The 12,019-nt window shown below is 36.7% G+C and overlaps 1 protein-coding gene across 4 annotated transcripts in view; it reads left to right on the top strand.

Moving 5' to 3' along the window:
* Window positions 1-62: 62 nt before the first annotated feature.
* The window catches only part of ap1b1 (adaptor related protein complex 1 subunit beta 1), a 46,234-nt gene continuing 34,277 nt past the window's right edge, over window positions 63-12,019 (top strand). For 3 of the 4 annotated variants that reach the window (XM_067439048.1, XM_067439050.1, XM_067439051.1), the window contains exons 1-10: window positions 392-409; window positions 2,712-2,772; window positions 3,314-3,419; window positions 3,527-3,662; window positions 5,451-5,696; window positions 8,654-8,844; window positions 9,180-9,401; window positions 9,527-9,647; window positions 11,287-11,382; window positions 11,617-11,732. In XM_067439048.1, coding sequence (XP_067295149.1) covers window positions 2,736-2,772; window positions 3,314-3,419; window positions 3,527-3,662; window positions 5,451-5,696; window positions 8,654-8,844; window positions 9,180-9,401; window positions 9,527-9,647; window positions 11,287-11,382; window positions 11,617-11,732 — 1,271 coding nt within the window. In that variant the 5' untranslated portion in view covers window positions 392-409; window positions 2,712-2,735. Of the gene's footprint in view, window positions 149-391; window positions 410-2,711; window positions 2,773-3,313; window positions 3,420-3,526; window positions 3,663-5,450; window positions 5,697-8,653; window positions 8,845-9,179; window positions 9,402-9,526; window positions 9,648-11,286; window positions 11,383-11,616; window positions 11,733-12,019 lie in introns of those variants that run through there. The other variant, XM_067439049.1, reaches the window with a different exon arrangement.

Below are 12,019 nucleotides of genomic sequence, written 5' to 3' on the forward strand. Positions count from 1 at the left end.
ATTTCACTATAATCTTGCAATCAGCAAAGTTTATCGAGAAAACGCTTCTCCATTAAAGCGGAAGACGGAAGTGTGAATCATATGACAAAACATGTAAGGTGGGAGGGAAGGAAGAAGGCCGACTTGTACACACACTCACTTCACTTCGGTAAGGAGCATTTCTTGGTTTAACTGAGGTACGGCGCCTCGTTTCCACTTATCTATGGCTTTGTGCGCTGCTTGGTTGGTTCAGTAATACAGTACGCTAGATTAAAGGCTTACTGTGCGCTCCCATAAGCCCTGATTAAGAAGGTCATGAAGCTTTAGCGCGCGAGCCGTTAGCATTCAGCTAGCACACCCATCGACTGTCTACAACTCAGCGAGCAGGTTCATTCATTTGCCAAAAATGGAGTGGGCAAGTCAGCTATGTGTGAGTGACGGTCTGTTTCGCTCTTAGGATTCGAAGAAAGACCCGTTGATAGTTTGAGGTTCAAATTAGTTTGAGAATGTCGGATTCGGGACGTAATAAATGCGTTTTGCTAGTTAGCTCTGTGGCTTTGCATACACTGAAGCGGTTGTAGTTAGTGTGGCTGTCACCTGCTGCAGCCACCACTGTGCCACGTACGTTCAACCAGATGTGCTGTTACGATTATTGGTTTAATCATTTACGACCAGTCACGTCGTTTAGTAGTGTCCGTCAGCTCTTTGACAGTTGACAGCTACTTTATCTGTACTGCTCTAGCTTGGAGTGGGACGCCGCCTCACAGGTTGACGAGATAGATTATTAATTTCGTTTAAACGTGAACCTGCTGGAATAGCTGTAGATTATGTAGCCTATAGAAAATATATATTGTTACATATTCTTGTTTAACGTTACTTGTTTACTAACGGCGCTGCGGTATCAATTTTGAGTCTAACTAATACGACCTCGTTTTAGTTTTTCAGTGCTAACGTTAAGCTTTGTAACTTCGATGTTTGCTGGTGGTGTCTTATAAAACATGCTACAGTTACAGTTATTGTAAAGTTTAAATTTCTGTAAAACTATAGTTAATATATATGTGGTATTCGTGAAGTGTTAACGAGAAGTAATTAGACTACATTTTAAAGTTTAAATTCATATCTATCTCTTTAATGATAATGGCAAAGCTGAATTTACAGCATCATTACTCCAGTCTTCAAAATCACATGATCCTTCAGAAATCATTCTGATTAATAGAAAGTTCAGAAGTACAGTTATTTGAAACTGCAATACATTTTATTTCATTTATACTATTTTATTATTGCTCAATACTCAGCATTATACTGTAAATGTCTTTGGTGTCACTTGACTTGACACATTTATTGTGCATTTGCTTTATATATTTAATAAATTAGTATTCACAGAATATTATTATCAAAACTCTGGTTGACATGGTCATTGTTTTCTAAGGAGTGTTATGATAATGCAGTAATTGTGTATGTTTTTGTAATGAAATACCACAGTAGCTCTTGAACAATGATTTATTCATGTCAAGAGTCAAGAGTTAGTGCAGTTGGTGGTAATGTTGCCTTACTGCCTTATAATGTCTGTGAGGACTGTCTTCAAGAGCCATTTAGACTTGTGTGAGTATTAACAGATAAGTGTTGTTTCGTATTGGTGATGATCATACAGTTTGCATCTAAATGCTCAGCAGCGTTACACAAGTTATTTAGGCACACCGATCATAATTGTGTAGATTTGGTATTGTAGCAGTCAGAAATTGTTATAGGGGAGAAAGAATTTCTGAAAATGCAGGTTCATGGCTGTTAGTAGTACTCTTATGCTCATTCTAAGTTCATGTTTGAAGTTGATTTTAATTGAAGTATAAAATATGTTAATGTTTTATATTTTTTTATGTTGCCAATATGGCATTCATGTTGGGCTTAAACTGATGGATAGCGGGATGGGATGAATGTGAACCTATACCACTGTAAAATGCACTTTTACAGTCTCAGCTGTGTTTAATTTATTGTATACAACTGTTTCAAAGTTTAAGGACTTTTTTAAAGAAAGTGTTGGTTTTATTCAGCAAGGAGGATGCACAAAAATATTAAACAATCCAACTGTTTCAACATTAATAATAATAAATGTTTCTTAAGCACCAAATCAGCACATTAACATGATTTCTGAAGGATCATGTGACACTGAAGACGATAGAATGGATAGTTACTTTGGTTTAAATAATAATAATAATGTTTTCACTGTTTTTACTTTATTTTTATATATCAAATTAATGCAGATTTTGTGAGCATTATGAGATCTCTGATAAAGACTCCAATTTTTTTGAACAGTAGTGTACATGAATAAATAAAAAAAACTTGTCAACGAGTCAACTGAATCAGATGAAATACTGTTGTATCCTAATGTTTCTCTTCCTCTTAAAAGACCTTTCAGGTGATGGCAAGAGTCTAATGTTCAATAACAGGAAATGGGAAACTCTTCCCAGCTGATTTATAGAACATTAGAAGGCAATCACTTCACATAGAGAGTATAATTTGCTGACTGAAAGAGAACAAGGAGCTTGAACAATGTGTTTTTGCACAACGTTTTTCCCACTCCACAATCTCTAAGAAACATCAGCGAAAGTATCAGCAGGACAGGGACTCGACTTCCTCTTATTCCCCTGCGCTTGCACTTTTTCAGTATCCTACCTCCCTTTATTCTCTTCCTTTCTTTTTGTGGGCTGTTTATCAATCTTTCTCTTTTTCTGCAGGAGAACCGAGGCTTGGGATCCAAGATGACAGACTCCAAATATTTCACCACTACCAAGAAAGGTCTGGTGTTTTCCTATTTATTTTGAAGATAGAGCTGATTTGGGATTAGAATATCACGCTTAGTCAATGAGATTTAGTCATGTAATGTGTGTCTGTTCTGGCCAATGCGGATAATCAACTGCACTGGACCATTACATATTTAAATCCTGTTAAATAGAAAAACATTTAGTACTGTTACATATTCCTGCTCTTTTTCATTCCGCAGAACATGTTATACTAATATTGCGTAATATACTACTGCAGTCTAAATCAGATTTAGAGTCTCTGGCTTTATTTGGATCACTTGCAAGCTCATGATTGTGCCAGAAGTATTTTTAACTGCGAATAGAGCTGCACACGTTACTTGGTAAAAGCTAAGAAAAACAGTGTACACAGGATTATGATTGAATCATTGTCTTCTCTTTTATTACACAAAGCAGCTCTTCTAATACTGGCTGTCTAGACTTTGGCTGTTTTCTGAAAGCACTGTTATTCACTGGTTATGTGACATGTAGACCGTCATAAATATTTGTGGTCTTTTCTTGTTTGTCTGACCCTTCAGGTGAGATCTTTGAGCTGAAGGCAGAGCTCAACAGTGATAAGAAAGAGAAGAAGAAGGAGGCTGTGAAGAAGGTCATTGCGTCAATGACAGTTGGAAAAGATGTCAGGTAAGATGAGCCGTTTTTTCACAGTGACTCTTTTACAAGATGTATTTTATGCAATATGTTTCTTTTGGAACAGAATGGAGTTTTGATCATACTGTTTTTGTCCCCAGTGCTCTGTTTCCTGATGTCGTGAACTGCATGCAGACAGATAATCTGGAGCTAAAAAAGCTGGTTTATCTGTATTTGATGAATTATGCAAAGAGCCAACCAGACATGGCCATTATGGCAGTCAACACTTTTGTGAAGGTAGGTTTAACACAGTTCGTTGTTATGGGAAGGAGATCTGTAAGTTATCACAGGCTGTGGATGGGGTGCCGCAATTACATGTTTTCAAAACTGACAGGGAGATGGAGCCTGCTGGGTTTACAACGCAATACCATCCACTTCACCTGATATATGTAATGTGACATTATGTGAGGGAACAGGGTCGAAAATTATTGTGTTAGTTGATCGGTAAAGTTATCACGGGCTGTGGGCATCCGGCTGCCGTTATATGTTAAACACTGATGGAGATGCTGGATGCAGGTTGGGGGATGACCAAAATCTTATTTCATGATAGAGTATATTTTTAAAATGTATTTATATAATTACAATATAGATTTTTATTGTGTCTCTGTTTTTAAAAATAAGCAAAACACACAAATTCCAAACAATATGACAAAAACAGTGCTTTATTCTTCAGCAATAGGTCTATTTAACATAGCACAAGTCAATAAAGAAATGTAATTATCAAATATATATATATATTTAAAAAAAACTACTGTCTTCACTCTATATAACTCTTGGTGAAAGCAGACCTCTGCACTTTTTTGCGTTATCTGGTAGCGTTCTTTGGGAAAGTAGCCTATGCTGGAATTTGAAATATTTGATATTCACAATATTTTCAAATTTTACATCGTCGTCAAAATTATTACGATATTATCGCTAATATTCGATATATAGCCCAGCCCTAGTGACCCAGGAGCCTGGCAGCGAGCTCTCCGTCCCACTTGTTCTTCACTCGCTCCAGCACCACCACCTCAAGCAGCCACTCGCATTCTTCCCCTCAGCAGCGAGGGCTCAGGGTTCAGACATCAGTGAAATGGCATTTATTAGCATTTTTAATATATTGTGATACAATTTGCACATGCTATAGATATAGATTACTAGGTTTTAATTTACTTTTCAATGCAGAAAAGGTAAATGTGTGCATTATACAACACCCTATGACGTTCAGACAGATAAACCCCCCTGCTCTGGACAGCAAACCGTAATAAGCCTGGCAACAGCAGAAAAACTCTCGTCTCTCTCTGAGTACTAGAATAGTCTTCATAGGGTGGTGCAGTGTGCTCCATCAGCACTAATGAGTTTTTGCTGGCTTCCCACACACACCTGAGAATGGAAAGAGAGAAACATCACTAAAGCAACTAACTAGACCGAAGATTAAAGCAAGTAGAGCAAGCAAGCCATAAGGCATATGGCAGCAAATTAGAAAATGGAAGAAAAAAGTTGCCAGCTCTTTGAGCATCTCTATTATGTATCATATATCTGTGCCTTTAATTATCTAGTTTTCAACACTGGGTTGTAGTGGTGCTGCCAATAGCAATGCTATTGGTTTAATGAGTTTAATTCTCACATTGTGTCCTAACCAGACACCATGCGATAAGATTCTAGCCACAAGCAATTTTTCTGTCCAGATGCGACACCTCAGAAATAGAAACTGTTTCTAAAATAGTATTCTCTGTCACAAGCGCATATTGCTTGATGCTGCGCTTGCCGTGGTGACGCGTCTGTACAGGACACAATGTTAGTAGAGAGATGGTAGCATTGTAATCATGCAGCTTTTGAGCAACAAATTTATTTCAAGCATTTTTTCTCATTGTGGAGACTTGTTCGTATTCCTAAAACTTTCACAGTAACAGTTATTTTAAATTGCCGTAATATTTGACAATATCACTGTTTATACTGCCTTGGTAAGAGACTCTTTTTTTAAAAACTGTAACAATGTCTATGTTTTAGGTGTAATGTGTGTTGTTTATATGTTCTCTTTTGCAGGACTGCGAGGACCCAAACCCTCTGATCCGTGCGCTGGCTGTGCGCACCATGGGCTGCATCCGAGTGGACAAGATCACAGAGTACCTATGTGAACCTCTGAGGAAGTGCTTGAAAGATGAAGACCCCTACGTGAGGAAGACTGCTGCAGTTTGTGTCGCCAAGCTCCACGACATTAACGCCCAGCTGGTAGAAGACCAGGGCTTCCTGGACACCCTAAAAGACCTGATCTCTGACTCAAACCCCATGGTGAGGGAAAAACTTCAGTATTTAAAATCTAAATACTAGTTAGATACTGATAATGTTCTTAAAGGGATAGTTTCCCCAAAATGTTTAATTCTGTCATCATTTACTTACCCTCATGTTGTTCCAAACCTGTATGAGTTTCTTTGTTCTGCTGAACACAAAAGAAGATATTTGGAAAAATGTTTGCAACCAAGCACATTGAGGAAACATTCACCACCATAGTAGGAAAAAATACTATTGTAGTCAAGTTTTGCTCTATCTGCTTTGTTACAAACATTCTTCCAAATATCTTCTTTTGTGTTCAGCAGAACAAATAAACTCATACAGGTTTAGAACAACATGCGGGTAAGGTAAATGATGACAGAATTAAACATTTTGGATGAACTATCCCTTTAAGAATACTAAGACCTAAGGCAATTATGCCTGAGTGTATTTTTACTCAATCTAATTCACTTGCCTATACACTCCTGGCAAAAAAAAAAAGTGATGTGGTGTGAAATGTGGTGTGAAAAAAATATTTTAATTAAAATGCTTTAAATTAAGTATTTATTACAAATAAAAACCTGACATGAAAATGTCTATCAAAAATATGACAAGGAAAATTGCACTGCTAGGTTTAGGGATGCAGCAATGAACAGATTTCTCGGTTAACCGCACTTAACAACATCACGGTTAATTAACCATAAACGCTCTGCTACACCGAGTGTTTCTTTTGCACGGAACTGTTGTAACTTGCACATATCGAAAACTATGTTGCACCAGCGGTGAACCAGCTTAAAGTGCTGTGCTTATCAGAGACCCGGAGGATACTACTGTACACACGGGATTAAATGTGGCAGAGGGACCAAACAGCAACACTTTATTTCCACCAAAGAAACCCCTGAAGTTGGCAGACTATAGCTGAGCCCTCAGCATGAGGTTTTGTTTTAAAGCGGCTGTTATTTTAGAATTTCTTATTTCCATGCTGACGCGTCATGCAGTCACAATACAGATAAGAATCATGTTTAGTTCGTTTTTCCTTTTTTATTCAAAATATTTACAAACTTGTTAACTATATCTTGAATTTATGATATCCGATTGTCAAATATGTGTTTTTGTTGTTTTTTAACACCTTTAGAATTATCATATAAGTTGATATAACGTGATGAGTTTGCAATTCAAGGTCTGTTTACATCACGTAAATTCATAATTTTTTCCCCCTGGAATACACAGAAGTAAGTGGCCGGTGAACATGGGAAAAGAACAAACTTTGTTTCATGCACAAGGTGTATCTGATATGAATAAAACATTTATTCAAATAATAATTTAAAGCATTATTATTGCAGCTTCCATAGATATATCAGTTTATGAAATTTGAATTTAACAAACTATACGTCTTTTTTATAAAGGTTAGTAATCCATCAAATATCTAAATAAACATTATGTGGTTGAATAATAGATATATATGAATAGTGATATATGAAAAGCACTGAGCGCCTTATCTGGCTCGGCGCCAGCCAAAGCGCGGAAGCACATTGGAATTTATCAGTGACAAAACCCACCAAAATAATGAACAGGACTCAGGCTACATATAAAATTATATTAATTTTTATGAATGCATATGGATGACAGTTGGTGACAGTAACAGTTCAGTTTATTCCCCTAATAGTGACATGGATTTTTACAGAGCAGAGATCACCTTTTTTAATTCCAAAGGGAGAGATGGGCATTTGTATTTATTATTATTGTGTGCTGTATTATTTGGTTACTGTGTTATTTCTGGTTCAAAAGGTAGGAAAAAGTAACACTCCAAAATCTGTGAAATTATTGAATGTATAATAATCCTGAAATCGTGATTTATTTCTTAGACCATAATCTTAGCAACAAAATCTATAATCGTTGCATCCCTATCTAGATTATTATTAATGCATCAATGTTTTCGATTACATTAATTATTCACCCTAATGTTGTTCCAAACCCATAAGACTTGCATTCATCTTCTGAACACAAATGAAGATCTCAGGATCTCAGTGATGAAAGAGCTTTCTGTACTCTCCATTGACAAACTACCACTTTAACGATTCAAAAAGTTTATCAAGAGATTGTAAACTAATCTATAAGACTTGTGTGGTTTAGTCCAAATTTTCTGAAGAGACTTGATCATGTGACAAACATTTAATTTAGGCTTTTATTCACATATAAGCATTGATCAGCGGACATTAACAAGCGCAACCAAGCCTGCTTGACGCGTGAGAACAAACCTCATTGGCTCTTGTCTCAAATAACCCTATCATAGTCAATAATGTCGGGCATTGCCGTTTGAGCTGACAATGAAGTGTGAATGAACACAGATAAACTGAAGCACTTTGCCTGTGGATTAATAAACTCAACCAAATGCATCCTATATGAGATTAATCAGATTTATACTACATAAAAGTAACATTACAGATTACATCTACTCAAAAGGATGAGAATACAGCGGTAGACTGGACCGTGCTTGTCTGAATGCGTTACTCCCGTTGTTGTTGCGCTCTTCCCATAAAAATAACGCTGATACACAAATAATTGACAACATTCTATTACAATAGTTTTCTCAATATAATGTTATGTATATGGCAGATTGGCTTTGCACATCTTGCACTTAACTGTATTTTCATGATCAAAGTGATCCAAAGTTTACCTTTATTTCCTCAGTCTGGATGGCATGCTGTCCTAAGGCTAACCAATGAGACCTTAGGTACTGCCCAAAATGCCACAATAACCCATAAGATATAACTTTTTTAAGTCACAGATAATCCTTTTCATGATCGATCGTCGCTGTCATCTCTGAGTACTCATGCACATCCCTACTTGCCAGTGCCATTTAGCTCTCTCTTAGTCTCCATGGTGTGTAATTACATGCTTTTGTTGTGCGAAACTCGAGACACACACTTACCACTGTATTGAGTTTAAGGCCTTTGTTTTTTGTTTTTCTCCATTAGGTGGTAGCAAATGCAGTAGCGGCTCTGTCAGAGATAGCAGAGTCTCATCCTAACAGCAACCTTCTAGACCTGAACCCTCAGACTATTAATAAGCTCCTGACAGCCCTTAATGAATGCACTGAGTGGGGCCAGATCTTCATCCTCGACTGCCTGGCCAACTACACGCCCCGTGATGACCGCGAGTCCCAGAGGTCAGAGGGCAATGTTATTTCATCACTCCTGTGTGGTGGGCTCTAATGCTATGTTGTCTCTAATTAAGTCTACATAATAAATAGCTTCACTAATAAAGCTGATCCAGTTTAGTGCTTGGTATCGGCATTAATTACCCAAATTGAATCAGTGTTGATTCGGTTAGGGATTTTAGGAATCAATATTGGATTGTTCAAATGTAGATTGTAATTAACTGGAAAATCAATATTCCTTTACCAGCCTTATTTCAGGACTGAAACTGAAACTACCCAATATGTATTTGCCCTTTGATTTTAGATTGCCTTGTTGAAGCATGTTTTTCACTCTCCTCACACAGTATCTGCGAGCGTGTAACTCCTCGGTTGTCCCACGCTAACTCTGCCGTGGTGCTGTCTGCTGTGAAGGTTCTGATGAAGTTCATGGAGATGCTTCCTAAAGATCTAGACTATTATGGTACTCTACTGAAGAAACTTGCTCCTCCCTTGGTTACTCTGCTCTCAGCTGAGCCTGAACTGCAGTATGTTGCCCTGAGGAACATTAACCTCATTGTACAGAAACGGTAGGTGCAAAGCAGAGGAAAATAAATGTGTTTATACAAAGGGATGCCAGTTTGGGGATTAAAAAGGTTAAATTCACAAATATTTTATTTTATATCAAAAATATTTTTTTATGTGTTTCTACCAGTCCTGAAATTCTAAAGCATGAGATGAAGGTATTCTTCGTGAAATATAATGACCCGATCTATGTCAAGCTGGAGAAGCTGGATATCATGATCCGTCTTGCATCTCAGGCCAACATTGCTCAGGTGAATGAAATGCACACCCACACCCCTACACTTCACTAATGTGAAACATGACCTCTGAATAATCCTTTAGGTTCATACATTTTTCATTTACACCACCCAAATACAGTGGAGTCCAAAAGTATGAGACTTCTATGTAAAAACAGTTTTATTTTATTTTATACAATTATATTATCAACATAACAATCTGACTGAAACATTACCTTTCTGCTTCAATGATAGCAGTACTGAAGCTACATGTAATAATAAGTTTAGTTTTTTCCCTCTAAAAATTTTAATATTGTAGCATTCCTTTGACTTAAAAAAGCATATTTTCGGTCTGCCCAATTTTCAATGTCAGTAGACTTGTCCATTGGACCATTATAATTATTAAGTACAATTAAAAAAAACTTATATATATAATTTTTTTGTTATTTAAAAAAAAAAAATCTAATCTATATAATGTTCTGGTAACACTTTAGGGTCCAGTTCTCACTATAAAGTAGTTGCTTATTAGCATGCATATTACCTGGATATTGTTTATTTATTAGTACATATAAAGCACATTATAATGCCTTATTCTGCATGACCACATTCTACATTCCTTAAAGGGTTAGTTCACCCAAAAATGAAATTGATGTCATAAATGACTCACCCTAATGTCGTTCCATACCCGCAAGACCTCCGTTCATCTTCAGAACGCAGTTTAAGATATTTTATATTTAGTCCGAGAGCGTATCTAAGTGTATGCACACTATACTGTCCATGTCCAGAAAGGGAATAAAAACATCATCAAAGTAGTCCATATGTGACATCAGTTAGTTAATTAGAATCTCTTGAAGCATCAAAAATACATTTTGGTCCAAAAATAACAAAAAGTACGACTTTATTCAGCAATGTCTTCTCTTCCTTGTTTCTGTTCAAACCTCAAATAAAAATTCAAACGATCATGAATCAGTGAATCGATCAATGATTCGGATCGCCAGTGTCACGTGATTTCAGCAGTTTGGCACACAATCCAAATCATGAATCAATTCATGACCGTTTGAATCTTTATTTAAGGATTGAACACAAACAAGGAAGAGAAGACAATGCTGAATAAAGTCGTAGTTTTTGTTATTTTTTGGACCAAAATGTATTTTCGATGCTTCAAGAGATTCTAATTAACCAACTGATGTCACATATGGACTACTTTGATGATATTTTTATTCCCTTTCTGGACATTACAGTATAGTATAGTGTGTATACAGTTAGATATGCTGAATATAAAATGTCTTAAATTGTGTTCCGACAGTGAATGACATTAGTGAACGACATTAGGGTGAGTCATTAATGATGTACATTTCATTTTTGGGTGAACTAACCCTTTAATCCTACCCAATAAACTAAACTTAACATCTAACTTACTAGTTAATAGTAAATTGTGATATTTGGACCCTAATCTAAATTGTTATAAATCATCTTTATCATTTTTATTTTGTTGTTGTTGGTTTAGTTTTTATATCTTTTCTTTTTTTGGAATCCTAAAACTTGTCATTTCCACTAAAAATTCATTCCTATTTTTCAACATCACTCACTTTTGGAGCTCACTGTGTCACATCAACATTTGACATTTGTGCTTCTGAGGGTCTGTGGTAAATTGATGTGTGTTTGGGCTGTGTAGGTGCTGGCTGAGCTGAAGGAATATGCCACTGAAGTCGATGTAGACTTTGTGCGTAAAGCTGTACGAGCCATTGGCCGCTGCGCAATTAAAGTAGAGGTGAGCGGGCCTAACCCTGATTAGGATAACATTATTATTAACTTAATTAACACAGACAATCTGTTTACACTTGCAATCATGTTAATTTTAATTATAAAGTTCACCGCTCCTAATTAAGGATTCAAACTGATGTGATACAAAAGCCAATTTCTTAATTAATTAACTGATTTCTGGACGATCCCATTGATGCAAATAAGCTGATCTGTCTTTTTGTCTCTCCTGTCTTCATTACAGCAATCAGCTGAACGTTGTGTCAGCACGCTGCTTGACCTCATTCAGACCAAGGTCAATTATGTGGTGCAAGAGGCCATTGTGGTCATCAAGGACATCTTCCGCAAATACCCCAACAAGTAGGTTTCCCTTATATCTGTTGTACAATTTCCCCATCCCTGATTCATTTACCAATGAAGCTGCTTCTCTCTTTTCTCTCACAAAACTGCATCCTGTTTATGTTTGTCTAAGGTTTGCTCTTCACATGTTAAAGGTTCATTGTCCTTGCACAACCTCTGTTTGGCCCTGCCTTTCATTCTCAGATGTGTTGAAGAAACATTTAATAATCCACACTTTAATTATCCACGCTCCACACTGTCATTTTGTGATTTATGCAGCTTCATTTTGGCTTTCTCCTTTATTTTGC

The sequence above is a fragment of the Pseudorasbora parva genome, chromosome 3, assembly GCF_024679245.1.
Source record: "Pseudorasbora parva isolate DD20220531a chromosome 3, ASM2467924v1, whole genome shotgun sequence".
NCBI classification, from domain to species: domain Eukaryota; kingdom Metazoa; phylum Chordata; class Actinopteri; order Cypriniformes; family Gobionidae; genus Pseudorasbora; species Pseudorasbora parva.